General features: G+C 52.9%; 2 protein-coding genes across 2 annotated transcripts in view; one reads left to right on the top strand and one right to left on the bottom strand.

The window, feature by feature from the left end:
* Window positions 1-8907, bottom strand: part of Mtcl2 (microtubule crosslinking factor 2) — a 69225-nt gene extending 60318 nt beyond the window's left edge. Inside the window, exon 1 of the mRNA XM_021156739.3 lies at window positions 7501-8907. Within this exon, the coding sequence (XP_021012398.2) occupies window positions 7501-8907 (1407 nt within the window). The remainder of the gene's footprint in view (window positions 1-7500) is intronic.
* A 5598-nt stretch (window positions 8908-14505) lies between these two features.
* Tldc2 (TBC/LysM-associated domain containing 2) lies at window positions 14506-26614 on the top strand. Its single transcript, XM_021156294.2, has 7 exons — window positions 14506-14657; window positions 16491-16574; window positions 17958-18104; window positions 18627-18779; window positions 21302-21397; window positions 24985-25058; window positions 26043-26614. The coding sequence occupies exons 2-7, from the start codon at window positions 16542-16544 to the stop codon at window positions 26176-26178; spliced, it is 639 nt and encodes a 212-aa protein (XP_021011953.1). The 5' UTR covers window positions 14506-14657; window positions 16491-16541; the 3' UTR covers window positions 26179-26614.
* The last annotated feature ends 221 nt before the right edge of the window (window positions 26615-26835 follow it).

Genomic DNA, 26835 nt, shown 5'->3' with positions numbered 1-26835 from the left:
AGGAAGGCAGCTTTGGATCAGGGTTTGTTGACAACATCCCCCAACCTCTGGGCTTCAGCCAAGTCTGTAACAGAAAAGGGCAGGGAGTCGAGGCTTGAAGAATCACCGAGAGCCACACGGCCTGAATCCCTCTTGTCCTTTACAGCTAATGTGACTAGCAAGCAAAGTGACGTAACGCTCGGGGCTGCAGTTTAAGCCTGGTTAGAAGGAAGGGGCTAAGCACCCTGGAAGCGCCACGCTGCCATGCAGAACCAGGAGTGGCTGCCGTGAAGCCAGAAATGACCTGTTAACAAGTCTAGTCACTGTGAGCTAAATGTCCCACCAAGGAGTCCCCACAGCTCCTAGTACCTAACACAGGAAACCTGGCCTGGAGCAGTCCCCAGGAGATCGTGGAAAGGGGACAGGGGAATGGATCTGTAATGAAAGGGCAAAGAGGGCACTGGGGGCGTCTGGGTGAAAAGGCTGGGGAATCACAGCACACACACACACACACACACACACACACACACACACACACACACACACACACGTCACCTTTATTCTCATCTGTAGCCCAGGCAGGAGATGTTTTACCACTATCTCGGAATGGGCCCCCAGGGGTGGTCCTCCACCACTAAGCAAGCATCACCAGGTTGCAAGTGAGACACAGGCTTTGGCCATCAGGAGAGGAGTGACTTAGGGTCAGTGAGCTGCCAAAGAGAAACGTGTCCACACATTTCTGGAGCTGTTGAAGGGTAAGGGCTGAGAACCAGGATGAGTGAGACACAGAGGGGACCAACTCCTCACACACCGGCTCCCTCCTGATGAATGGTCATGGTGACACTGCAGAACATTTTACAGAGCTGAGACTCCTGGAGGGGGAAAAGGGAGCAAAGCACAGGCCCAGAGGCAGCCCAGGCTCGGTCCAGATCCCAAGCTTTCAGACCTTTTGGCTGAGACAAGGGAGGAATGAACAGTAGCTTCTACCTCCTCCAACTCCTGCCCCAGCTTGGGAAAGCCAGCAAAGGCAGCCACAGTGCTGACCGCAGGGGCCCCACCTTCCTGCACCAGAGGGGTGTGTATAGACTACAGATGATGTCATATGTTGGAGGCTAGGGGCTGGCCACAGTTAGAACCCTGGCTGACAGCCATCCCTTTGCCTTGAACTTAACTGAGCCCTTTTCTGGAGTGTCCCTCTGCCACAGAGGCTACCTAGAGTCTGGAGTCCCTCCCATCTTCTGTATACAGGACAGAAATGGGCTCTCGTGTGTCTGAACTCTTATCTCCCAGAGTATCTGCAAGAAAGGGATTGAATTCCCTCTATACAGACTGGAAGACTGAGGTTCCAAGAGGCAACATGCACAGGAAGGGACATAACAAGGTGCGGCTTGGCCTCGGACCTGATTCTAAAGACGGAAGGTGCCTGTGGGACCTCACAGTCCTCCTTGCTTTTGCCTTCATTGGCACCCTGAGATAGCAGCAATTTTGTGCCTAGTGCTAGGGCCACCTGGCCCCAGCCCTGCTACAAACCAACAAAACTATCTTCCAACCAGGGGTCTACTGCTCAGGTACCTAGTGTCCTTCCTAAGTCCTCCTGACCTTCTACTACTCCTCACCCCCAACCCCTAGTCCCATGACTCTCTCTCACACCCATGACTCAACTATTCTTTCCTCCCTCTCGCTCTTTCCTGACAGGTCTCACTCTGTGGTAACCAGCTGGCCTTGAACTCCTGCCCCAGCCTCCTGACTACAAGGACTGAGCGTACATACCTCCACACCTGGCTCCAGCCCTCCTTTCTAAACCTACCATCCATTTCCAGGCCAGAACCATAGCTGATCAATTAAGCATACACATCTACTTAATGAGCCCCTCCAAGGTGGCAGGCCCTGTTCCAGAAGCTGAGCACTGAGGCAGCCAATGAGGCAAATCCCCAGCTGTGACACCTCCTCCTCCAGGAAGCCTGCTCAGCTGCTCTTAGGTGCTCTTCACTTCTAGACTAGTTCTAGACTAGGCATGGGCACCCTCTACAGATCAGGGCATTGCAGCCTCTGTAACTTGCAGCAGAGGGAGGCAGGGTATGCAGGAAATTCCAAAGGGATTAGAAGAGTTACCTCGAGGCACCCGTTCCCTCTGTGGCAGGCTTGACACGTGTCTATTTCCCTTAGTCCCATAGGGCCTGGCTCTGGAGCCTGGGGAGCTTAGATGCAGCTTCTCCAGTTATGGAGACCTCCGGACTCCACCTGCAGCCCTCCTCAGCTGGGCTCCTGGGACCCCAGTTACAAACCCAGTCCTGACGCCACTTATGGTCCCGGCAGCAAGACAAGAAGTCTTGTGAACAGCTGGAAACAGGAGAGTCATACACAGTAGCTCCGGGGAACACTGACCAAGAGTTCCTGTGTTTATGTGCGTAGGTGAAATGTCACCGTCAGTGTAAATAGAAGTGCGTATGCATGAGCATGTATGTCTGGGTGCCCTGGTTAAGCAAATACCACGTCTGACATCTGCATGATCAACCCCTGTGTGGGTGCTAATGTGTGTGGAGGTTGGGTCCATCCTGCCTGTGGGTATTCATGTGACATCTGTTGAACCCCAGGTACATGTGCAAAGGTTGCTTGCTCTCTGAGGAAGGGGTAGCACTGGGTACTGGGGTGGATGGTGTCTGTGTCCCCTGACAAGTCTCTGGGATCCTACGGCTGCTGGTGCGTATAGATAATGTCTGTGTGCACGTATGTGCACACTTTGCCGTGTATATGGACTTCCTGTGTCTGAGAGTGTCTTCAGGCTGTGTGAGGGAGTGTGTGCTTCCCAGCCTGGCGTCTCCTGCTGCTCTGTGTTGTGTGTTTGGTAGTGTGTGGCATGAAGGGTCTGTCTGTCACTTTCCATGTGGATCCACAGTGAACATGTCTGGAGGCTGGCTTCTGGAAGCATATAGCATAAGTGAGTCACTGAATGTATACATCAGCCAGGCATGAGTAACTGTGGGTCTCTAGGCTTGAGCTCTGAAGAAGTGTGCATGTGTTTATGTGTACAGGACTGTGTCCAGGGACACAGGCCCAGCCCCTTGCAGAGTGCGCCAAGCTCTGTGGTATCCTCTGGCTACAGCAGCTGCCGCCCACATTTTCCATCCTGCTGGAGCTGCTCCCCCAACCTCCAAGCCCTGCCGCACCCCCCCCCCCCAGAAGCTACAACTCAGGGCAGGAACCAGGGGACATCGCTGACATGGTGACAGGCTGGGTCCCTCCTCTCCTATCTCCCAGGAGCTTTGAAGGAACTGCCTCCGGCATGCCACTCACAAGACTCTGGGCTACATCAGAGGAAGGGAGGGAGGAAGAGAGGGAAAGGATAGTGATTGGGTTGGCACATTTACTGAGCAATGGACACGCATCCTCACAATTAAGAGGTCCATGACATTCCAATCCCCATTTTACAGGCATATGTAAAATGCCCCAGAGGCACACCTCCACTTACAGGCTTAGATAGATATCAATCAGCCTTTTAGGTTTTTGCTTTTTGAGACTCAGTCTTAGCCCAAGCTGGCCTTGAACTCACTACACTGCCAAGGATAGCCCTCCTCTGCCTCCCAAATGGCAGGATTACAGACGGGCGTGTGCCAGCATTCCAGGCTTATGCGGATCTAGGGATGGAGCCCAGGGCTTTGTGCATGCTGAGCAGACACTGCCCCAACTGAGCTTACTCACCATGGCTGCCTACAAATCTTGGCCTGGCACCTGGCCCACAGGACTCCTCTCACCAACCTCTATCCAAGACCAGACACGCCAGTAGCGATCAAAAGCACAGTCTCGCCGGCCACATGGCAGAAGGATATGGACCAAGAGTGAACAGCAGGGTTGGAATGTGGGCTGTATGACAGAATCCTGGAGTCTCCACTTGCCCATCTATATAATGGCATCGCCAGTCAGTAAGGGCTTTTCTCCGGGACCTGTGACTCACAGCTGGAACCCCCAGGCGGGGGCCTAGTCTCCCCACTGCCAGCCTGTGCAGGGGGAATGTGATCTTGCCCGTCTATCCTGACTGAAGCAGGAGGGTTTATTAACCCTCAAGGGCTGAGGATGCCCACCCTCCCGACTCCTCCCAGTTCCTCCGAAAATGAACAGACATCCTGTCTGCTCATCGGCTTGAAATCCTAACAGTTCCTCACGAGATACAAGGATCTCGCTTTCAGATGCTTTCTTCACTATTTACATCTACCCTGATTACTGAGAAAATCCTTGGAGAGTGTCCAGGCACACCCCATCCGTCATCTCCATTATACAAATGAAAAAACAAAACAAAACAAAACAAAAACAAGAGCATCTTGGAGAGGCCCAGCCCTTGACCATGACCACACAGCAAAGGTAGAATCAGGGCTCCAAGCCAGATCTTTGAGCTCCAGTACTCTGAGATACAACATGGCACAGGGGGACAAAGGGAACGGTTAGTGGTCATAGGGACCTCAGGCCACTGGGTCAAAGTCAGACCCAGTTAACCTGGCTGCTCTACTGCTAAAGTTGTATTTCTGGGTCCTAAAAACCACATTGGATGACACCCCCCAGACACCTTGACTAGAAGGGACCCCATGTCAGACTGTAGCCACCACACATACCTCCCCAATTGCTCCCCAGGGATCACAACCAACACTCAGAACCATTTACATGATGCTCCCACCAACCCTATGCCTGTATCCAGGCCTCTCTCTGCATAGTTCAAGTGACACCAAGCTCACCACCTTCCCTGCAGAAGTGCTTTCTGTCTTTTCACTGGCAGAGGCTAGAGGTTCTGCTATCTCTCTAACTTAGGTCCTAGAGCAGGGATTCTTGAGACAGGAGATATGCAGTTACCCAAGGGTCCTTCCTGGTTGTCAGTTTACCCACACCCTGCCACCCCTAGCACACACACACACACACTGGGAGGTGAACCTGATGAGAGAGCCAGCTAGAGTCCAGGGCATTCCCTGGACTCATAAGGTCAGTCTGCAGTGCACACCCTGGGGATCTGGAGTCATTTTCCTTCTAACCCAGTTTCTGTACCTCAGATGTAAAGTGGTTTAGAGAAACAGGAAACACTCTGGAGACTGCTTCTCCCTTACTCCCAGCCCTGGCTGCCTGGAGCAGGTCGCCTTCCTGCTCTGGCTAACTCAGCCCCTGGCACTGTGACAACATAACACCTCCAGTAAGAAGCTGACCTGTAGGTGTACAGTCCACACTCCCAGGGATTTTACTGTATCTCTGTAAGGGCAGACACTGTGGAAAACAGCCCTGCAGAGCAGTGTGGGTACTGCCTGAATGCATGCAGCAAGAGTTGGCATGGCTCCCTTCCTCACTCCCCCAACTTTCTTCAGCCTAGAATGTTCTTCTTGCAGCTCCTCATTCGGCTGTCTCCATCATCTCCCAACTCCTGGCCTCCATGAGTCCTCTGCCCCACCTCCACAAAGCTCACCCTTATCACCAGCCGCATTGTGTTTTGTTGTGACTATTGTTTAACTCTGGTGTCACAGAGGCTCTCCCTAGTTCACTCATACTCCAAAATCTGCTCTAAGCAAACAGTGACTGACTGGATGGATGGATGGATGGATGGACTCGAGGTAAGGAGGAAGACCCCAGCATGATCCCATAGAATCCACAAAAGAATGTGACAGATGCACAAGGCACCATGTTCTCCATCCTGAGAGCAGCAGGAGATCTCAGCCACCGCATCTGAAGTTTCCTACCGTGCCAAATGCTCTAGCTACGTGCACATTTAATCTTTAAGGATGATCTGTGTGTACTTATTCAAGTCTTAAGATGAGAAAACTCAAGTCCAAACATGGTAAGCAATGTGCCCAAGATTACACAGCCAGGAAGCTACCGATCCAACAGGGGCCTGAAGCTTTCACACAAAAACTCAACTGAATGGTTGGCAGAAACTGAGGCTCAGTCTGGCCCTGGAACTGGAACTCAACCCAGTCTTGGTCTCTAGGAGAATCTGGACTCGACCCCCAGCCTCCTGGGACCACTTTCCCATCTACATACTCATGGGTGGTTTCAGATGGAGTTAGGGACTCTGTCTGACCACTTCCTGGGAGCACAGGAAAGGTCCCGGGATCTGGGCAGGAAGAAACCAAACCAAGAACTATGAGTTGTCCTCCTCCGGGTCCAGGCCTGGAGTAGCTCAGGCTGGGAATTCAAGGAGCCACGGGGAGCATCCCAGAAGACTGACTCCATCCTCACGGCCTGCACTCTAACCATGACTTCAGAAGACTCCGCCCTCTAACTGAACCCCAGCTCCCAAATGTCAACACTGAGTAATACCTTTGTGAAGACTTCTACTCCCATTTAACTGAAAAAGAATGGAGGCCTGGCTTGGGGAAGGCCCAGGCTACAAACAGGTGGTAAATAATCCTTTGTCAGATAGACCTGTGTCCTCTAGTGTACAGGAGTTTACTGAGAACATGCTGGATAGAGGACCCAAAGGAAAGCAAGAGGGACACCCCAACATCCTAAGGAAGAACTCCCCTCCTCCCCCCAGACAGTAGAAGCAAGAGGCAGTTAAGTGCCACAGGGCAGACATGTCATTACAGTGCTGTCAACTCAATGGCTCCTGGCCAGGGCACTCTGGGTGTTGTGCCAGGCCATCAACTGTCAGGTGCAGACAATACTGCAGCCTCTTCCAGCAGCGGCAGTGCAGCCCGTGAAGATCCCAGCTTCCCACGCCAAGGTCAAGAAGCCAGGGTAGGACTGTCCCCATAGCTGCCACCATGTCAAAGAAGAGGCAGCCAGAGCATGGGCTGCACCTAGGTGCCCAGTCACAGTCGATTGCTTCTCCCATACAGCTCTCCAGCCCCCCCCCCCCCCACACACACACACACGGAGGGAATACCCCTAACCAGCAGGGCAGTTTCCCTCTTCCCACAGGGAGCACGGGCCAAGTCTGCCCAAACCTCTCTCAGAGGGGACAGAAGACAATATCCTGGGATTGAGGAAGTGGCCTCTGAACCAGTTCTCCCACGACATCATCCTCCCAGGCTGTGGGACCGTTAGACTGGGCGGAAGTGGACTCGAGCCAAGGGGATGTTCCCAGATGTCACGCTTTCAAACTGGATCCGCCCCAAAAGGCAGGCGAGGACAGGCCTGCCGGGGAAGCCCTGGGTAAGGACTTAGGATGGTGTTCTGCCTCTCCTTGCCAGGGGATAGCACGCTTTCCCTGGCAGCCTGACACACGGACATTGGTTCCAGAACAGAGAGCCGGGAAAGCCTGCTGATCTGGGAGCGGGGTCCTGAGCAGCTTAGATGGGGGGAAGGTCAGCCTTGGCTGACTATCCCCACTCACCCATCAGAACATCCTCTAAAACAGTTTTACCGCGGGTGGGAAAGTGCACATTGGGGTCCTTTACTTGGTGTCTTATCCATAATCCCCCTCACGAGAAAAGTGGGAAGAGAAGGTGGGGCACTCTCCCTGCTTGGTCAGCGCCCTGGGGCTCTTGAGCCCGGATGACCAGTCCTCTCCCGCCCCTGCGCCTCCCCCATCCCCCCCTAGGTCCCCACCTTGAGATAGTCGTTCTCGGAACGCAGCTCTTCCAGCTCCCGCATCAAGCCTCCGGGCCCACAGTCCAGCATCTCCTCGGTGAGGTCGGAGAAGGCTAGAGAGGCGCTGAGTGGCAAGCGGCTGCTGCCCACCGACGATGCGGCCACCGACGGCTCATCCGGGGAGGCGGGAGGCCGCGGAGGCTGCTGCCCCGACGGCGCTGGCTGGGGCGGCTGCCCGGTGCGGGTCCCCGCCGGGCCGCCCGCCGCAGACTCGGCGTCGCTGCTCAGCGCCAGCTCCAGGCCCAACAGGCGCGCCTCCTCCGACGCGCAGTCCGACACCTCGGAGCTACTGTCCGTGAGGCTGGGCGGCGGCGGCGGCGGGCGGGGCCCGGTACCGGGACGAGGGCGACCCTTGGCGCGGACCCCCGTGCGCACCCCGGCCACCCGAGGCCCCGTGCCTCGGGTACCAGGAGCCACCGCGCGCCCCTTCTTGTCGGGCCTCGCGGAGGACGCGGTGCCACAGGCTGTAGCGGAGCCCGGGCCTGTGCCGCGGCGGCTTTTGGCCAGAGACCAGCCGGCCACGTCCTTGGGCCGGGCTGGTGATGGCGCGCGGTGGCTTTTCTTCCTCTCCACGGCGGGCGCGGGCGCAGGCGGGGGGCCGTAGCCCCGCGCCGATGACTCTCCCGCTGGCGCCTCCATCGCGGCCTCCCCGGATCTCAGCGAGCGGCCCGCATGGCCCGGGAGCGGCCGGCTTGGGTGTCCCTGCGGCGGGTCTCGGATGCGCTCCCGCCGCTCAGGCCGCGACTGAGCTCCGGTCTCCTGCGTCCGGGGGCTGCGCTCGGGCCCTGCCCCGCGCCGCGCGGCCTCTCCGCCACTCGGTGCTCTCAGCGCGCGGCCCGATCTCCTCCAGGCGCCGCGACTCCGACTCCGGCTCCGCCCGGTGCCCGCCCCCTCCGCCTCGCCGCGCCCCCGGAGTGCGCCCGGACCCCGACTGCAGCCTGCTCGGCGATCGCCGCCTCGGACTCCCAGTCCGGCTGAGGCCAGGGCCCCGGCTCCGCCCGGCGCGGCCCGCCCCCCACGCAGCCCCGCCAGCTCCCCGCCCCGCCGCCTCGGCTCGGGGGCGCGCGGCTCGGCGAACAAAAGGCGGACGCGGCGGGAGCAGCGGGGAGGGACGCGAGCGGGGAGCGAGGGAGGGATCCGCGATGCAACAGCGACCCCCTCGAGGGTCAGGCGGGCCCGGGCAGCCGCGGCCTCGGCTCGCTCCCGCCGCTCCGGGCCGCCGGCCGCTCCGCTGCGGGCTGGGGGATCACACCCGGCCGAGGAGCCTGGAAGCCCGGCGTCGCCGTAGGGGCCTCGTGGACGACAGGAGAGACTATTCCCCGGCAGAGGCCCCGCGGACCTCAAAGGGCCGGAGCCAGCATCCATGCACACCCAGCACCGCGCCGCGCGCCCCTTGTGGGTGCTGAGCCTGCGCGAACTCCGCCCCCTTTAGCTGGGCATGACAAACGACCCCATCCTATAGAACCTTAAACTGAACACGACCTGGCACGCAGTCGGCTCTTGGTCTGAGAAGGAAGCAGGATGGATCCTACAGAGTGTGCTGGACTCCTCTTGCCTCGTCTATCTGTCCGCTGCCATAGGAACCGTGGCGCCCCGCGTGCTTCTTGGATCTTGCACACCCTAGTTACCTATGAACCCGGGCATAGTCTTGTCTCCCCGACCCCAATTTCATGGTCTTTGCTATTAATTTCAGGCTGTGCCTTGAGGATGCCAGACCGTTAGATGCTTAGGGGGCAGGTTCTGGGCCGGTTAGGGGCTGGCATGAGACTGTGACCCTGAATACCAACAGGGTCAGGTTGACTCCACCACAGACTCCAAGGCCCCAGTATTGGTGGGCATGGTTTCTTTCCTCTTGAGCTATTCAGGCTAACAGAGTTAATTTCTCAGGATCCCTTACACCTTTCTCACCTCTGCCCTCTCCACACTGCGCATAAACCATAGTAAGTTCTTTGGCCCTGGGAAGGCACTCATCAGCATGGTGGCTGCCCAGTCTCTTGCCACCCAGAAGGTAGCTCGTACACACACACACACACACACACACACACACACTCACACACACTCACACACACTATGCAGCCTCTTTTTCTTCCTTTAGACCCTTCTCGGTCTTTCTCTCCCCTTCTCTTTTCCCCCTTCTTTTCCATGGGTTCCTCGTCCTCCTCTTCTTCCCTCTTCTCCTCCACTTTGGCTCCTCCCCTTTCTCCTAACCTGACCTACATCATGGTCAGCTAGTTCAAGGTCTACTCCTTTTTCTCTTATTGACCCACCGTCCACCTTGAAGTACAAGCAGGTCTGCCTAGCACCTGGGTAAGGTTGCTGGGCAGTGATTTGGGAACCCTGAGCTATAGACCCTGGGGAGTCCTCCTACACCCAGGCCTCGAAGTCCAGCCTTAGCCTGCTCTAATGGGTCCATTACAAGTTCATTACCATGATTGTCCCTGCTCTTACGGGGCTCATTGAAGTGATACAGAGAGAATGTGTAGTTCTTGAAACTTGTTGCTTCCTATAGAACATGGGTTTTTGCAGTGTGAGGACCATCCTCAGCTGGGTAGGCACTAATGCAGACCATGCTCTATATTTCAACAAAGAATCTTAGAATTCTCCCCCCACATCTCTCTCTCAAGATGGTGTCTCATTTTATTGCCAGGCTGGCCTTGAATTCATGGGCTTAAGCTTTCCAAACAGCTGGGAGTACAAAAGTCTGTCAACTCTTGTCTCAGAAGGATTAAGGAACTGGTTTTTTTTTTTTCTCTGTGTAGCCTTGGCTGTCCTGGAACTCACTCTGTAGACCAGGCTGGCCTCGAACTCAGAAATCCGCCTGCCTCTGCCTCCCAAGTGCTGGGATTAAAGGTGTGCACCACCACTGCCCGGCAGGATTAAGAAACTTATGTCTGGTTGCATTCTCCAAAAAGAAGCACATGATATAGATTCCAATTGTAGTAGTAGTAGTAATGTATGCTTGTCACACATGCATACACACACACACAAGTGCACACATGCCACAGTGCACATGAAAGGTCAGAGGACGACTTTTAGGAGTTGCTGTCATCCATCGGATCGCTAGCTCTTCTCATAGCCACCCTGGTACTGCCAACAGCCTCAGGGTCTGCTTCCTGCCCTCCAGCCTGGACAGAAGACCTCTGTGGCATGGCATGGCATCTGGCAAGCCCTCACTCACAAGCTTTCTCTGTTGCTCCCTCTCTCCAACTGTGGAATCTGGTCACCACATGAAAAGTACGGTTAGGTCTCGTGGGGTGGTCCCGTAAAGTCCGTCCAGCCAACTCCAGCTCTAGTCCCCACTGGCCACCAGACCTTACAGAAGCTTCCCTGGCAGCCTGGAGCCACCACCAGTGAGGAGTAGAGAAGTGAATTCTCTCATCAGCCCTGCCACCTAAACTGTAGAACAACTCTCTGAAGGCACCAGGGTTTGCCTGCCCCAATTTTTTCCTTTTTTTTTCACACAGTAGTGGGTCACTGGAATGCACAGCCAAAGTCAGACAGCATGGAAGTAGCCAGGTTTAGTTTGTTTGACCAGAGGCTAGCCTATTCTAGGGCCTGCTACTAAATGTTCAACTTAAGCAGCCAGTGGGACTGTTAAAAAAAAAAAAAATCCGGTCAAGGAGGAAGCCTTCGATGGTGGCTTTAGTGGCAGGGATGGTGACCCAAATGGAAGATCAGCTTCTGCTCTCCCATCAAGCTACCAAACTGACCAACAGGATGGAAACCAAGTGGAAGCTAACTCACTAAAGTGAAGGTTGTTTTCATCATACAGATCATGAAAGAAATAAGCCACTGGCTGGTAAATGAAACCCATGTGAACAGGGTTATTGGGGAACCCTCTCTGAGGAAGTGACCTGTATGCTGAGTTAGCCAAAGGGCCTGGGAAGAGAATCTGGGGCAGAATGAAGAGCAAGGGCAATGTCCCTGGAGGAGGAGAGAGTGTGACAGATGTTCAGGGAGGGGTGATTAGTGCGGCTGGAAACCCCTGGGAGATAAAGGAGCGGAAAGCACGGATTGGATTGTTCCCAGTGCAGTAACAAACACTGGAACCTCTAAGCAGGGAGTCACAGCATCTAATTTACATCCGGAAGTAGATCTCTCTGCTGACAAGAGCAGCTTAGGGCTTGAGGAAAATGACTGTGGGGGCTAAGGGGGTTCTGATGCATCTAGAAACCATAGAGAAAGGATGCATTCTGCTTTGAAGAGCCAGACACTGTTGGCCGGAAGCGAGGACTCAAGTGATGTCAAGTTCATCTCCTGTCACCTGCTTTAGAGACAGAACAGTGACAGAACAGCCACTGTTGGCTTCAGCAGGAAGGACAGGCTTGGAGGTATGGAAGGGTAAGAGAGCCTCAGTTCACAGAGGACCAGGTCAGTTTGACGCATCCGTGGAGATGTCCAAAGAGAGACCCAGAGGGAGGATGTCAGGCAGGTGCCATACCTACCCGAGTTCAGAGGATAGCAGGATGGCCCAGTAAGCACAGGTATGTCCCCTTCTGGTCATTTTCTCTTGGTTATTTTCAACTTGTGTTGCTGAAACCATACAGAATTGTAGATTCTGTGCTTAACAGAGCAGAGGAAACACTCCTCACACATTCCTTTTTTTTTTTTTTTTTTTGGTTTTTCGAGACAGGTTTCTCTGTGTAGCCCTGGCTGTCCTGGAACTCACTCTGTAGACCAGGCTGGCCTCGAACTCAGAAATCTGCCTGCCTCTGCCTCCCGAGTGCTGGGATTAAAGGCCTGTGCCACCACGCCCGGCTTCCTCACACATTCCTAAACCTTTTGCAAAAAGCCTCCATTTTCATACTTGAAAGTAATCCTTGGTGAATATTTCACCTGCACTCACCTTTCCCCTCCAGTAGATACATTGTTTCCTGACCGCTAGGTAAAATGGATACATCGTTTCCTGACTGTGCTAGGCACAGTGGATACATTGTTTCCTGACTGCGCTAGGCTAAGTCTATAGACCTATGATGTCAACCTTTAGAAACGAAGGAGAGATGGCTCAGCAGTTAAGAGAATGTGTTCCTTATGGAGAGGACCCAGGTTCAGTTCTCTATACCCACTTGGTGACTCACAACCAACCATCTGTAACTCTAGTTCCAAGGGATCTGATACCTCTTCTGATCTGCTGGGCATCAGGAACATCTATGGTATAGGTAGAGACAAGCATGCAAAATGCTCATACACAAAAGATAACCCCCTCCCCTCAAATCTGAGGCAACACAGTGAATGCTAGTTCACCCTTGAGAATATAGAGAAACCCTCTCTCACCTGACAAGGGGGTGTTCCTGTCAGATCACATACTGAATCTTCAGGACATGAGGACACAGAACAGAACAGCGAGGCAAACCTCACTGGTCTCTCAGAGTGCTTGGTGGTCAGGTATTAAATGTAGGGGAAGGGGGCTGGAGAGATGGCTCAGTGGTTAAGAGCACTGACTGTTCTTCTGGAGGTCCTGAGTTCAAATCCCAGCAACCACATGGTGGCTCACAACCATTTGTAACAAGACCTTCTTCTGGTGTCTGAGGACAGCTAGTGTACTTTCATATAATAAATAAAATAAATCTTTAAAAAAAATGTCGGGGAAGGGCCTGCAAGAGGTAGTGGGTAAGCCAGGTGTAGTGCTGCATGCCTTTAACCATCCCAGCAGTAGGGAAACAGAGGCAGGAGGATCTCTGGGAGTTTTGGGACTAGCCTGGTCTACATAGCTAGTTCCAGGCCAGCCAGGCTACATAGTGAAACCCTGTCTCAAAAAAAAAAAAAAATTTAAAAGCAGGGCTGGAGAGATGTCTCAGGAGTTGAGGGCTCTGACTGCTCTTCCAGAGGACCCAGGTTCAAATCCCAGCACCCACATGGCAGCTCACAACTGTCCGTAACTCCAAGCTCTGATGCCATCACACAGACACGCATGCAGGCAAAACACACATGCACATAAAATGGAAATAAGTAAATTATTAAAAACAATTTTTTTTAAAAAATGAAAGAAATATGTGGGGGAGGAGGAAGCACCAGGCCTGTGACCCTGAGCTGTTTACAGCTCAAACACCCATTGCAACAACCATGTTTGAGGTGACAACAGGACCCTTCATTTTCCTGTTTTCCCTAAAATACAAGCCCTTAGGCACGCCATACTTCCTAGGGGGAATGTTCCTCACGACACCTGGCCTTGAGGACCCAGTCTTTGATGGCCATCGGGCATCTTCTAGCTGTGTGGAGACAGAAGGAGCCATCATGTGGGTTCATCTTCCCAGTGTGTTTTTCAGGGACTCCTGGCCCTGTGGAGCCGCTCACTTTGAAGCCCCCTCCATGTCTGAGTCCTGTGATTAAAATGTGTGTGTGTGTGTGTGTGTGTGTGTGTGTGTGTGTGTGTGTGTGTAGCAGCCCTCACAGTCCTACTGCGAACCACAGATAGAGAAGTAACCCCACTGACAGTGTGCCCACCATGTGCCAGACATTGGGCTTCCTGTGAGAGACCTTGCCAAATGTACCCAGGGCAATGAAGAAAATCCTTATCCCACCTGGGGTCGGGGGAGTTGGCTGGGGTAGAGTTTAGACTTGGACTCCCTACAGCTTGCGGTGATTGGTGGAGAACCCGAAGTATAGCCCTTTCTTGTGTCATTTGCATGGCATAGGTTCTAACCTTAAATGAGAGGACTGACCCCCACTGTGGGCATCAGTAAACAAGTGGTACTTACTTAGGCGCCAGAGAGAAGCACGGTGGCGGCTCAGAGCCTGGTATCTCTCCCATCTTTCGGTTGACGGCAACAGAGCTAAAGACCTTGGGGGGGGGGGGTGCAGCAGAGTCTTTTTCCTGTGTTTGTGGGATTTGAGTTTCTGATGTAGGATAGATAATCATTGGTGCCTTTCCAGTTGGAACTGGCCTGGCATGGGGCCAGGGCTGCCGCCTCAGGGCAGGTATAAGAGGCAGGGAGAAGGGCTGGAGCCAGGGTGGGGCAGAGACACCAGTCACACACAGAGGACAAGAATTGGAACCCACATCACTGTGTCCAGACAGCCAGGTGGACAGGCCATTCTACGTGTGGCCTTCTCTTTGGGGGATCATAGAGACCATCCGTGGATGAGCGGCAGAAGGGTCATCAGAGATTGTCGGGGTGAGTACCTTCAGCCACCTTCTTCCTAGCTCCCACCCTTCCCTTCCCCCACTGCCCCTCACCACAGATTTGACTGAGGCTCCAAGTGGAGGCCAAGTGGTCTCTTGTCAGGAGTTGAACACTGGATCTCTCTTAGAGGTGGGTGTGACAAACCCTGGCATTTAGCCATTTGCAACAAAGGTCAGGTGCTCCAGCTTACCACACAAAATTGAGCACAGGAGAGGGAGGATGGAAGCTAGGTTTAGCATCCTAATGCTCATCTTCATTTCTTACAGACACTAGTGCTAACAGATGAGGAGGGGCGGAGTCATTGCCCAAGGCTGCAAAACCAAGCAAGGGATCTCCCCTCTCCCTCTCCCTCTCCCTCTCCCTCTCCCTCTCCCTCTCCCTCTCCCTCTCCCTCTCCCTCTCCCTCTCCCTCTCCCTCTCCCTCTCCCTCTCCCTCTCCCTCTCCCTCTCCCTCTCCCTCTCCCTCTCCCTCTCCCTCTCCCTCTCCCTCTCCCTCTCCCTCTCCCTCTCCCTCTCCCTCTCTTTCCCGATCCCCCTTCCTGCCTCCTCTTCCCCCCCCAGGACCCTGTGCACACACGAGCTAAGCTACCCTGAAGGGGAGGGGCCTGTGTTGGGTTAGAGGGGGAGGTATGTGTGTAGGAGGGTGTGAATGGCCACTACTACTGAACTACAGCCTGTGTTCTTTCTTTCCCCTTCCCTTCCATTCATTTCCTTCATTTCCTTTTTGTCTTCCCCTCTACTTCCTTCTTTCTTTCCTTTCTTCCCCTTTCCCTCCCCTTCCTTCTTTCTTTCCTTTCTTCCCCTTTCCCTCCCCTTCTTTCTTTCTTTCCTTTCTTCCCCTTTCCCTCCCCTTCCTTCTTTCTTTCCTTTCTTCCCCTTTCCCTCCCCTTCCTTCTTTCTCTTTATACCAGAGGTCGCATCCAGGGCCCTACACTTGCTAGGCAAGCACCTCCTACTGAACTGTGCACACTTCCTTAGGCAAAATTACGTCTTCAAAGGGTCAGTTCTTTTGGTCTGAGCATTCCCCTTCAGGTTTTTGCTATAGCACACTCTGTTGGCTTTGACAGGGAGCTGAACTGTAGGCTGTTGGTCCTGGGAAGCATTCTGAGATTTTTGGTCCTATGTGTTAAATGTTAGATAGAGGGGCAGTGAGATGGCTCAATAGGGAAAAGTGCTTAGCATACAAGCCCGATGATCTGAGTTCAACTCTTAGAACCCACATAAAAGTGGAAGGAGAGCCTTGGTCCATGCCCACAAATACATATACACACAATATATACACACAATATTCTTTTTTTTTTTTTTTTTTTGGAGATAGGGTCTCAATGTGTAGCCCTGACTGACCTGAAGACCAGGCTGGCTTTGTTGCAGAGATCCACCTGCCTCTGTCTCCCAAGTACTGGCATTAAATGTGTGCACCACTATGCCTAGCTTATGATATATTTTCTAAAAGTTACACAATGGGAAATTGAGGCTTGGGGTGCAAATGGCAAATGGACTTAATCTTGGTCATTTATGGAACCAGCGGTCCTGAGTCCCTAGTGTGGACCTTAGGTATCCTACAAGAGAATCAATGTTCCCAGGCCAGACTTCTGGAAAAGGTACTGAAGTGGCCGGAATTCACAGCTGGAATTCACTGTGCACGGCTAACATGTGCTAGATGCTAACTGCACATGCGGCCTTGAATGCCGAATTGCTCACAGACCCACCCCGTGGCCACTTGGCCTGGGGATCACAGGTGAGAGGGAGCAAAGGGCGACTGGGTAGGCATGGATCCAGTGGGGTGTGCCCAGGCACCTCCTCATTGCTGGCGTTGTTTTGCAGCATTTCCTCGGCCAGGCCCGAGGACTATACCCTGTCCTGAGCTGTGACAGAATGAAAGGCCGGCAATGGCGGTACACTCAGCTGGTAAGGGCTCAGTGCAAACTGGGGATTCACTTGGGGAGGGGATGAGCTCTCTAGCAGGGAGGAGCCTGGGCTAGGGTGGAAGGGTATGTGTCTGTCTGTTTGTGTGTCTATGTGACTGTGTGTAGTTACCCCTCTTAACTCCTTTCCAGCTGGCTGGGGCTTTAAAGAAAGGGCTGATGGAGGACCTAGAGCATTCCCAAGGTCCCTCCTTCAGAGGGAATAGATCACTGTTGCTGTCCTTTTGGGGGAAAATTTCATCATGAGGATTCCTCCAGGTTTGAGCCTGTGTAATGGAGAGGATAAGGAATATTAGATATTCCTTCTCAGACAGGCGTCTCCTTTTTTTTTTTTTCCCCGAGACAGGGTTTCTCTGTGTAGCCCTGGCTGTCCTGGAACTCACTCTGTAGACCAGGCTGGCCTCGAACTCAGAAATCCGCCTGTCTCTGCCTCCCAAGTGCTGGGATTATAGGCATGTGCTACCACCGCCCAGCGAGGCGTCTCCTTCTATGGTGAGCCTGATGCTATTATGTATAGGGCTGCTCACATGTGTGAACATATACTTGAACATACCGTGGTAGAGTATGAAAGCTCAGTTAAATGAATGAGCATGGAGTCCCAGCAGGATCCCTGCCCACTGATACTCACACATGTATATAACCCCAGCTTGCACTCAAAGTGCACTGACAGCCGACACACCCACCTGCCCACACACATGCCTCTATTTCAAGCAATATACAACTCATGTGGGCGAGCACACATTTTGTGGAGAGCTAGGTGTGACAGCACTTTTTCTACACTGACTGAAAGTGAGCCCCAGGGCTTTCCTGTAAGGTGCAGAAATCAGCAGTACCTTCTTAGGATCCAGGGAGAGAATTCAGAGACACCAATAACAGCAGGCTATCCACACAGGCCTCATTGCAGAGTTCTGGACGATCAATGTCAGCCATTCTTATAGTGGGTATTGTTGTAGCCACTATTTCCTGTCCTAACACACACAACTACAGCAGAGCCGGACTCCCACCTGCCCTCTGTCCTCTTCCAGGCTTAGAGCTCAGAGCCTGGTGCTTACCCTGGGGCTAGACCATCGTGACCCTCTGAGTGGCACTGTGCAGGCCTTTGCCCACCCCATTCCTTCACTAGCAGTGACTAGCCAGGAGAAAGCACTTTGGAGGCAGGGACAGCGTCTTGCTTGTGGTGGGTGCTTCCCAGCTCCTTTGGGAACATGCTTCTTGAGTGTGAGCTGGGGTTATCCTTTGGGCTAGGACTGCGGGGTCTGGGCAGGGGACAAGACAACCCTAGCTTTTGAGGTCCCGAGGTCCGGATATGGTGACAGCTGGTGCCCCTGTGTCCTTTGATCTGCCAAGCTTCTTTGTATCTTTACAGCCCACAGAGATGGAGGACACACTGTCTGGGGAGGAGGGTGAGGAAGAGGAAGAGGAGGAGTCAGCCCCAGCCCCAGCCCCCCAGGACCCTGTGGAGCCTCAGCTTACAGAAGCTAGTCAAGTCCTAGATGCCTCAGAGATTAAGCAGGTTTGGGCACATTCTATGTAGTAGGACTTGAGTCCTCAAGTCCTCTTCCCTATACCAGCCACACCTGGGGCACTGAAGTCACAGCCACAATGTCCCTAGCTAAATGTCATTTTGAATCAACCATGCTTTCTCCCTGGGCTTCCCTGTCCTCTCCAGTCACACTACCACCATCCTTCTCACTGGGTAGAATTGGGGAATCTGGCCAGGGTGACATGGATCCTAGAGACTAAAGCCAGAGCCTGGGTGGAACAGACACTTAGGGGAGTACCAGGAGGGGGACTTTGTCTCTTATCTACCCTCTAAAGACCAAGTGACCAAGCTGAGTTCTCAGAGATCTGCCCTGGGTTGGCATCCAGGCTCTGACATCTATTCACCATCTCCCTGAACCTCGATTTTCACATCTATAAAATGGGAACCAAATTATAGCTAATAGGCATGGAGTCTCTGGCAGAGTGAAGGCTGAGTGGTGGGAGAGGAGAAGATGGAGGCAATCCCTTCACTCAGCTCCAGCTCCATCTCCAGCTCAGCCTCCACCTGCCCCCGAGAGTCACTGGACACCCTTGGAGTCTGGTCTTCTGCACATCAAGGGATGGCTTCAGTCTGCGGAGACTATACCGACAGATGGAGGGTCACAGTGGGCCAGTACTGCTGCTGCTGAGAGATCAGGATGGACAGGTGAGCTGGGCTGGGGCATGGGGGCTCCCAGATAGTCCAGGGAAGGATCAAAAGCAAGAAAGCAGAGGACAGATTACATCACCTGTAAGGTATACGGACAGTGGCACTGAGACCGGTCACACTTGGAGCCAGGCCACCATTTGCTCACTCATGTGTCTGAAGTCACTCCTGTGTGCCAGGTTAAGATATGGAGCAGAGCAGGATCAAGTCAGAAGTGGTCCAGCACTCTTAGGGTTAACAGTCTAACTTCCTGTCTGTGTGTGTGTGTGTGTGTGTGTGTGTGTGTGTGTGTGTGTGTGGCGGGGTGGGGCATTGAGCAATTAACCACCAACACCATGCATTACACACACTCTTACATTTGCAAGCACAAGCCCATGGATGGGTTGTTTTGATTTATTTTGAGGCAGGGTCTCATTCATTAAGACACAAGCTGGCTCAGAACCCTAAATGTAGCCTATGCTGATCTTGAACTGCAAATCCTCCTGCCTGCCCCAGTCTCTCCAGTGGCTCTTACAGGAGGGTTTCAGGCAGGAGATCTATATCTCAATGATGGATGCATATTTTGAAAATATCCTCAGCTGCTGGTGGTGGTGGGAAATGGATTGTAGGAAATCAGAGAGAGCAAAGGCCTAAATGCCACAGAAGAACTTCAAGGGCCATGCCTGAAATCTATGTGGTCACTCAAACAATAGAATTTCTGGCGGATTCTCCATGCAGAGGGTGGGTGGGATTGCAAGCTGGTTTTAAATGTTCCTCTACAGAAGAAACAACAGAGTTGGAAGAGATCTCATGGGGGCTCCAAATAGACAGGAGGGTCTGCCTGGAAAGGCTTCTTGCTTGAGAGCCAAGAAACTCACCCAGTTTGTGCAGAGCCCCTTCTGTGGCAGAGACTACGTGCTATGAGAAGTTTCTCCTGGCATTAAGCCTAAATCCTGCACCCCAGGACCCCCCCATGCAGCTCTGTGATTATCCACACCCCAATGCCAATAGGCATCCCACAGAAGGAAGATGGCTCTATCAGTCACACAACTAGCAGGCAGGGGAGAAGCAAGGAGCAGAGCCACAGCTCCAACGTGGCAGGATGTGAGGCACATTCTTGAGATAATCAGGGGCAATTGAATACACAGTGATACAAATCGATAATACCAGAGTTGTCGTTAGTTCTCTTGGCATGATGCTAGCTAGCACTGGGCTTATATAAGAGTAAGGAGGTGGTGGATTAGGAGTGAAGAGTCATAGTATCATAGTCAAGTGGGCCTGAGACGTATCAAGAGAGAAAGTCAGTATGGGAAGTAGAGCAAACTTCCCATGAGGTCCAAGGTGGAAGGAATCTGTACTTATTTTGACCTTTAAATACTGCTACTGCTACTGCCACTGCCACTGCCACTGCCACTGCCACTGCCACTCCTACTCCTACTGCTACTGCTACTGCTACTGCTACTGCTACTGCTACTGCTACTGCTACTGCTACTGCTACTGCTACTCCTACTGCTACTGTTACTACTGCTACTGTTACTACTACTACCAATAATAGTAATTTTTGGCAGTTCAAAAGGGCCCTGCATGTGCTAGGCAAGCATTCTACCAACTGAGCTCTATCCCCAGCCCTGGGCTTTTCTGTACATTTGAAGTTGGTGGAGAAAGGTGAGAGGGAGCAGCGTATGTGTGGGCTGTCAGCGTGTGCTCTGGCATTGAACAGGTACCAGAAGGAAGCATCCACAAAACCACATACATCACCTTGGGGAGGGAGGGGGAGGGTTGATGATGCTTTTTTTTTTTTTTTCCCTGTAATTTCTAGCTCTTCTAGAAGCGTTCCTTGTACGAAATAAGTACATCTGGAGCCAAAGCAATAGCTCAGTTAGTAAAGTGTTTGCTATGCAAGCATGAGGACCTGAGTTCAATTCCCAGCAGTCATGAAAAAAGCCAGGCGTGGCAGTTTATGTCTGTAACCCACAGGAGGCAGGCACCCTGGCCAACAAGTCCCATTGGTCAGCTCCATTGTTAGTGAGTGCCTGTCTCAAAACAGCCTCTATTGCTGGCAGAAAGCAATCGAGGGAGATACTCCATATTGGCCTCTGACTTCCATATGCATGGGAACACACACGTGTGTGTGTGCATGTGCATGTATGTATGTGTACCTGTGTACACACATGAACACATTCATACAATACACACAGACACACAAAATATATTTAAGAAAAGGTAGGCTGGACATATTACATGCCTGTAAAGGCTCTTGTGGAAGTAAGATCTGGGTTAGCCTGGGATACACAGCAGGACCCTGAAGAGACACAGACACTTAGACAGACAGAACAGAGGGTGGCAGGTGGGGTGGGGGAGTCATGGCAACTCAGGGAAGGCAGAAGTGTACAACAGAGGGTGGCCTGGGGGAGCAGCCCTATCTCCATCTCTGCACCCAACTCCCCAGGAGTCCCAGAGGCTGAGCATGTACTTCGAAGTCTGGTGAAGGAGGTGGCTGGTGGACTCCCAGCTCCTTTCTTGCCATTTTCTCTGTTTTCCAGATGTTTGGCGCCTTCTCCTCCTCAGCTATCCGACTCAGCAAAGGCTTCTATGGTACTGGAGAGACATTCCTCTTCTCCTTCTCCCCACAGCTAAAGGTGAGGCTCAACCTTCTGTCATGGAGGAAGGCTATGACAGGTCACAGCTCTGGGGAGTCCCCATGCTGGGCTGCCTCTTGTCCACTTCTCCACAGGGCAGTGGTAGGCATGGCAGTGCCCTCAGCTCACCATCAAGATCTCCAGAAACCATGAACTCATTAAGCGAGGAAGGCAGGTTACTCTGTACAGGATGGAAAGGGCAAGATGGGATCAAGTGTGGTAGACCTGAGGTGTGGGAGGGGAGGATGCTTACAATGGCATCTTGTAAAGTATGCACATGAAGGCTGGAGGAGAAAGAAGGAGCCGCACAGTCCCTGCGTGTGAGAAGGGGAGCCCAGAGAGCCCTTGGAGCCAGAAGAGGCTAACTCTGCTCTGTCTGTTTCTTTCAGTGGGGTGCAGCTCTTCCTTGGCCAGGCTAGTACCAGAGCAGCCAGTGTTCTCAGACCAGCTCTTGGCAGGCCACAGTCACAGCGAATAATGGATGGGAAAGGGGTAGGCGGGAGTGGAAACACGGAGCGGGCTGCAGAGCTGTAGAGCTTAGGCCGGGCAGAGGGCCAGCAAAGCCAGAGGGATGGAGGGTGAACAAAGGTGGGGTTGGAGAGGAGCGGTCTCCCTGGGGTCAAATTCTTGGAGCAGTGGAAGCAGCTGAGCGATGCGTAGGACAACTGTAGGACAACGTGAAGGAGCCAGGATGATGGAGGGCCATTCGAAATGAACTGGAGGGGCTCCCTTGCTCTCCCCGCTAAGGACAAATGCTGGATGTGACCATGAAGACAGTGGCTGGAAACTGCAAGCGAGGAGGAAAGGCGAGGAGATGGGTAGATGGAGCCTCGGAGTTCACTAGGGGGCTGGAAAGGAAGGGGTCCCCTTCAGGATAAGCAAAAGAGCTCAGTGGCAGGCACCAGTGACTCCTCAGAGGGCACAAGGGGCTGAAGAGCTGGAGCTTATGAAGAAGGGAGACAGGGGGTCCCAGACATCTTCTAGCTATAGATTTTTCCACTGTTGGGTTGTTGGCTGACTGCAGCTGCCGGGTGCTGCCCGATCGACAGAGCGCGCACAACTTTTATGACAGTCACAGCAGCAACTCACAGGAACTTACCACCTCACGGACCAGCGCATTCAGTCATTGCAAAAATCCCACAGGTGCACGCTGCTATCTTTGCCTCGTCTTACAGATGAGGGAACCGAGGTGCAAAGTGGTTGGGGATACACCCAATTCAGTCAGTGGTGAAGGGAGATGTGCAAACCAACCCCGGAGTCTCCACTCAGGCAGGGCACTCCGGAGGCAGAGGACATGGGGGAGAAGGGTGCACACTTGGGAACCACAAAGGTGGACGGATCAGCGTGTGAGGTAGAACGTGTAATTAATTGCTTAGTGTGCCCTTGACAATGAGTTGTTCACAGTCTGTGAAATGGATGGAGAGCTAGTTGTGGGTGCTTTTGTTTGTTATTAGAGGTCTCCCCACCAGCACACAGACAGCAGTAAATACGCTCTGCCACACAGTCATCAAGTCTCCCACCAAGATGGTCAAAGGGGTGTGGACAGCCTTGCTAACAACAGAACATACCTGGTCTGTTGCTCTGTCAGCGGCAAGGAACTTTCCCTTCTTGGGAGAAAGGCAAAGGTGTCCCCAAGACCGTAGGCTGGTCACCCACACCTTCCTTCCTGCAGCTCATATTAAAAGTCCAAAGCTCTAGCATTTTCCTCTTGAACCAACATTGTCTTGTTGGAGCCTCCGGCTGCTTGCTATCATCAGAGCCGGGGATTTGGGGATTTGGTTCTCTGATGACTGCCCTTGCCCAGTGGCTCTTCTCGTGATGTCCGTATACCATGGCTCTTCTCCAACCTCTTTCTAATATTGGTTATTTGTTTTTCCCTCACTTTGCCCCAGCAATGCCAGCCTAAACTGGAAGGCAGAAACCCAGGCCCACCCTGACCCAGGGCCTCCGCACGTTTTGTTCTGCTCAGCAGCCCTTCCACTGGATCCATACACACCACCCTCCAGACTACCCTGCTGTCCCCATCACAGTGACTGCCCTGGCTACCTTGTTTTAAGTGACCATTCCCTCTAAATCCTTATTGCCTCCAAGTGTCACTTCTCTTTCTAGCATCTCTAACATACCATTGCTTAGCTCTTTATCAGCCTTCCCTCTACATGTCTCCGAGGCAGTTGTTTTGTTCATTGTGTTTACTGTTCTACCCAATGCCTAACCGGGCCTGGTGCATAAGTGCTAAAAAAAAAATTATTACATGAAATCCATTACTTCCAGGGGGTCATGGTCATCCCAGCCTGTGATTACAGAATCCCATACTTTGAAAAACTTGATTCTTGCCTGTGTCTTGGCCTGAGCTCTTTATGAGTTCCCAGCAATTGCACAAGTAACTGCTACTCCAAGTAACACGTGGAACTTTGTCTTAGTTTCTTCCACAGCAATGTTTATCTTGCTCTTTCAAATCAGAAGGACGCGTCCTTGAAGACAGCAGAGGAAGCGCAGAAATGCTTCAGAATCGCCGTCTTCTTGTGCTCACTCCTTAGCTTTATCGCATCCCTGCCCAGCCTGGCCTTTATCTTTCTATTCTTCCGGGGTTGGGGAAGAGGAGTTGTTCCTTGTGATTGGGACATCGAATTACAGGAAGCAACATACTGGACTTTGGGGCCCTTTAAAAGCAACTTTATTGCCTATTTTGGTTCTTTAGTCTTCATCCTTTTAATTCATGAGTGTGGCAAGGCACCCAGGGGGTTCTAGAATTACATTGTAGCGGGGCAGACAAGGCGAGGCACACTGCTGCTCAAATGGAGCTCAGAGCTAGTAGATGCCTAGGGAAATCAAACAGGGGCTCTCTGCAATGACACTCAGGCTGTAGGGTAAGAAGTGACCCTTGAAGACTGGGTTGGGAAGGTCTGTGGACAGAGGGGTCTGAATGTAGGGAGGCCCTAAGGCATGAGCACCTTCAGGTGTTGGTGAAAAGGAAGGCCAGTGTGGCTCAGGTGTAGTACTTAAGGGGAGGAGAGGACACGGAGGTAAGCAAGGATGGGGGCAGGTTCACGCTGGCTGGCGGACTGAATTCTGTCTCTTTCACAGTGGAGGGTGCCAGAAGGCCTTAGGTAGAAGACATATAGTGTGATTTAAAGTTGGTGGGTCACGCGGGTCACTATGGAGAGGGTTGTGGGAAGTATATGGTGTGAGATCAGGAGGAGGCTGTGACCTAGATAGTGGGACGGAAATTCACAGGGGTTCACGGGGAGTCTTAGGTCATGATAGGTTGGTCTAAAGGCAGTTCCATTCCAGCTCCAGGCCTAGCTGCCTCCCTCTTTCTAGCTTTGAAAGCAGGAAGCTTTGGAAGTTTGTTTGATTGTTAGCATTTATTTGGCACTGCCAGGATGCAGGGGATCTGTGGCAGAGGGCGTAAGGGGTGAAGTCCAAGGAAATGGAAATCTTAAGGCCTGGCAGCCCAGTCTTTCCTGGAACTCATTGGGCCCAGAAGCCTCCAGTCCCTACACAACACTGCCACCATGTGGCCTGGAGTCAGACTGCAACGACAGCACTCAGAGGTGACCCCGCTTTTCCTTTTCCTCTTCACTCAGGTCTTTAAGTGGACAGGGCACAACTCTTTTTTTGTGAAAGGAGACCTGGACTCACTAATGATGGGCAGTGGAAGGTGCGTGTCTCTGTCCCCCACATCCTGGGGTGGCCCATGGCCCTCTCCCAAGGGTGCTGCAGGTGGAATGGGCAAGGTGTGTTCCTCTCAGGCAGACTACAATGCCCTTTGGCATCAGCACCACAGCCCATGCCCGGATGGCCACACTCGACCAGCCCATCCCCATCACACACTTAGTGACATCTTAGTGTGACGTGACTGGGAACGAGGAGTCACAAGATGGGGAAGTCCCAGAGTTCCGAGTCCCACGGGACAAGGCTCAATAGAAGATGTGCATCTGGCTAAGAACACAGCCTGTGAGTTTGGGGGCAGGCGTGGGAGTTAGGAAAAAACAAAGGGTGTCCTCACCCTGGGGTGACCCCTATGTGGAAGCACATTGAGTTATACCCTGAAGGTAAGAATAAAAGCATTCCTTTATCAGCTCAGCTCCACTGAGGGGCAGCAGGACACAGGGCACATCAGCCATCGCTGATTACCCATCCACTTCCTGCTTCCAACCCAGGTTCTCTTTCAAATGTGATGAGAATGTTCTAAAACAGGGTTGAGGTGATAGCTGGACCACTGTATAAGTTATTAAAACCAATGGCTTGTTTAAAAAATGCCCTACACGTTAGAGAGCACATGAGGAGGCCCCAAATCCTGGTGAACTGGAAAGGATGAGAACAGCCATGATGGAGGGACAGTGGTCGTGTGGTGATGGCAGCCAGTCACAGAGGCCTAGCACATGGCACAACCATGCCGAGATTCCCCGTGCGTGCGTGCATGCACACGCATATGGAGAACTGAGGCTGACACCAGGTGTCCTCCACGGTCCATCTCCACCGTAACATTGAAGCTGCCTAGGCCTCATGTGCTGCCCTCCCTGTGCTAGGCATGTGACCTGACTGGCTTTTTATGTTGGTGCTGGGGGGCAGGTCCTCGTGCCCGAGTAGCAGACATTGTACCTACAGAGCTGTCTCCTGAGCTCGTTCCCTCTCTCTTCAGTGGCCAGTTTGGGCTGTGGCTGGATGGAGACCTGTACCATGGCGGAAGCTACCCCTGTGCGACCTTCAACAATGAAGTGCTGGCCCGCAGGGAGCAGTTCTGCATCAAGGAGCTAGAGGCCTGGGCTCTGAGCTGACGCCTCCCGGGCCTTCTCACACAGGGCAGCCATTCTGCCCAACTCAGGATGGGGAAGAACCCTCATGTGGACTGTGGCTCTCGGCCAGCCTCCTTATGGCTTGAAAACCCAAGAACAGGGGCAGCCACTGCTCTCCAGCAGAGCTGATTATAAGGTGTGAAAGACATTGACTGAAGAAGCATACAATTTGTCTTTATGGGATTTGACAATCCCTAGAAGATCAAAAAACAAAACAAAACAAACAAAGCAAAAATCCTACCCGCCCCCCCCCCCATAACATGTTCATATTAAGTCAAGTCAGGTGTATGCACGGTGTGCACGCACACGCACAGGCGCACACACACACTCGCACTTCTCTTGTGTGTTTGAGAGATTACTTTTACTTTAAGAGCCTGGACTCCACTTCTAAAAGACTAATAAAGAGAAGCATTCTTCACTCTGTTGTCTCTTCTGGAACCCAAATGGCACCGCTGAAGGCCAGCCACGGGTCAGGCGCTCACACATCTGTCACTTGATCTCACAGAGCTATGGTTGGACATTATGTAGATCTGGACGGAGGCTGAACCTCTGTAGACAGAACTCGGGGGGCTTGAGAGGAAAGAGTCTTTGAGCTTACGCCCCCATACCCTTCCGTGCATGGTCTGCCTTCTGCTGGAA

The sequence above is a fragment of the Mus caroli genome, unplaced genomic scaffold (assembly GCF_978045245.1).
Source record: "Mus caroli unplaced genomic scaffold, Mus_caroli_1 scaffold_2, whole genome shotgun sequence".
Taxonomy (NCBI): Eukaryota; Metazoa; Chordata; class Mammalia; order Rodentia; family Muridae; genus Mus; species Mus caroli.
The sequence above is the reverse complement of the archived record's forward strand: the minus strand, read 5'-3'. Positions and strand labels throughout refer to the sequence as shown.

Excerpts from the sequence above, each read along its gene's own strand:
- Tldc2 (XM_021156294.2), top strand. The coding sequence starts at position 16,542 with ATGAAAGGCCGGCAATGGCGGTACACTCAGCTG. Across the intron at positions 18,105-18,626 it reads ATGCCTCAGAGATTAAGCAG|CTCAGCCTCCACCTGCCCCC; the intron begins GTTTGGGCACAT and ends CTCCATCTCCAG. Across the intron at positions 21,398-24,984 it reads CCTTCTCCCCACAGCTAAAG|GTCTTTAAGTGGACAGGGCA; the intron begins GTGAGGCTCAAC and ends CTCTTCACTCAG.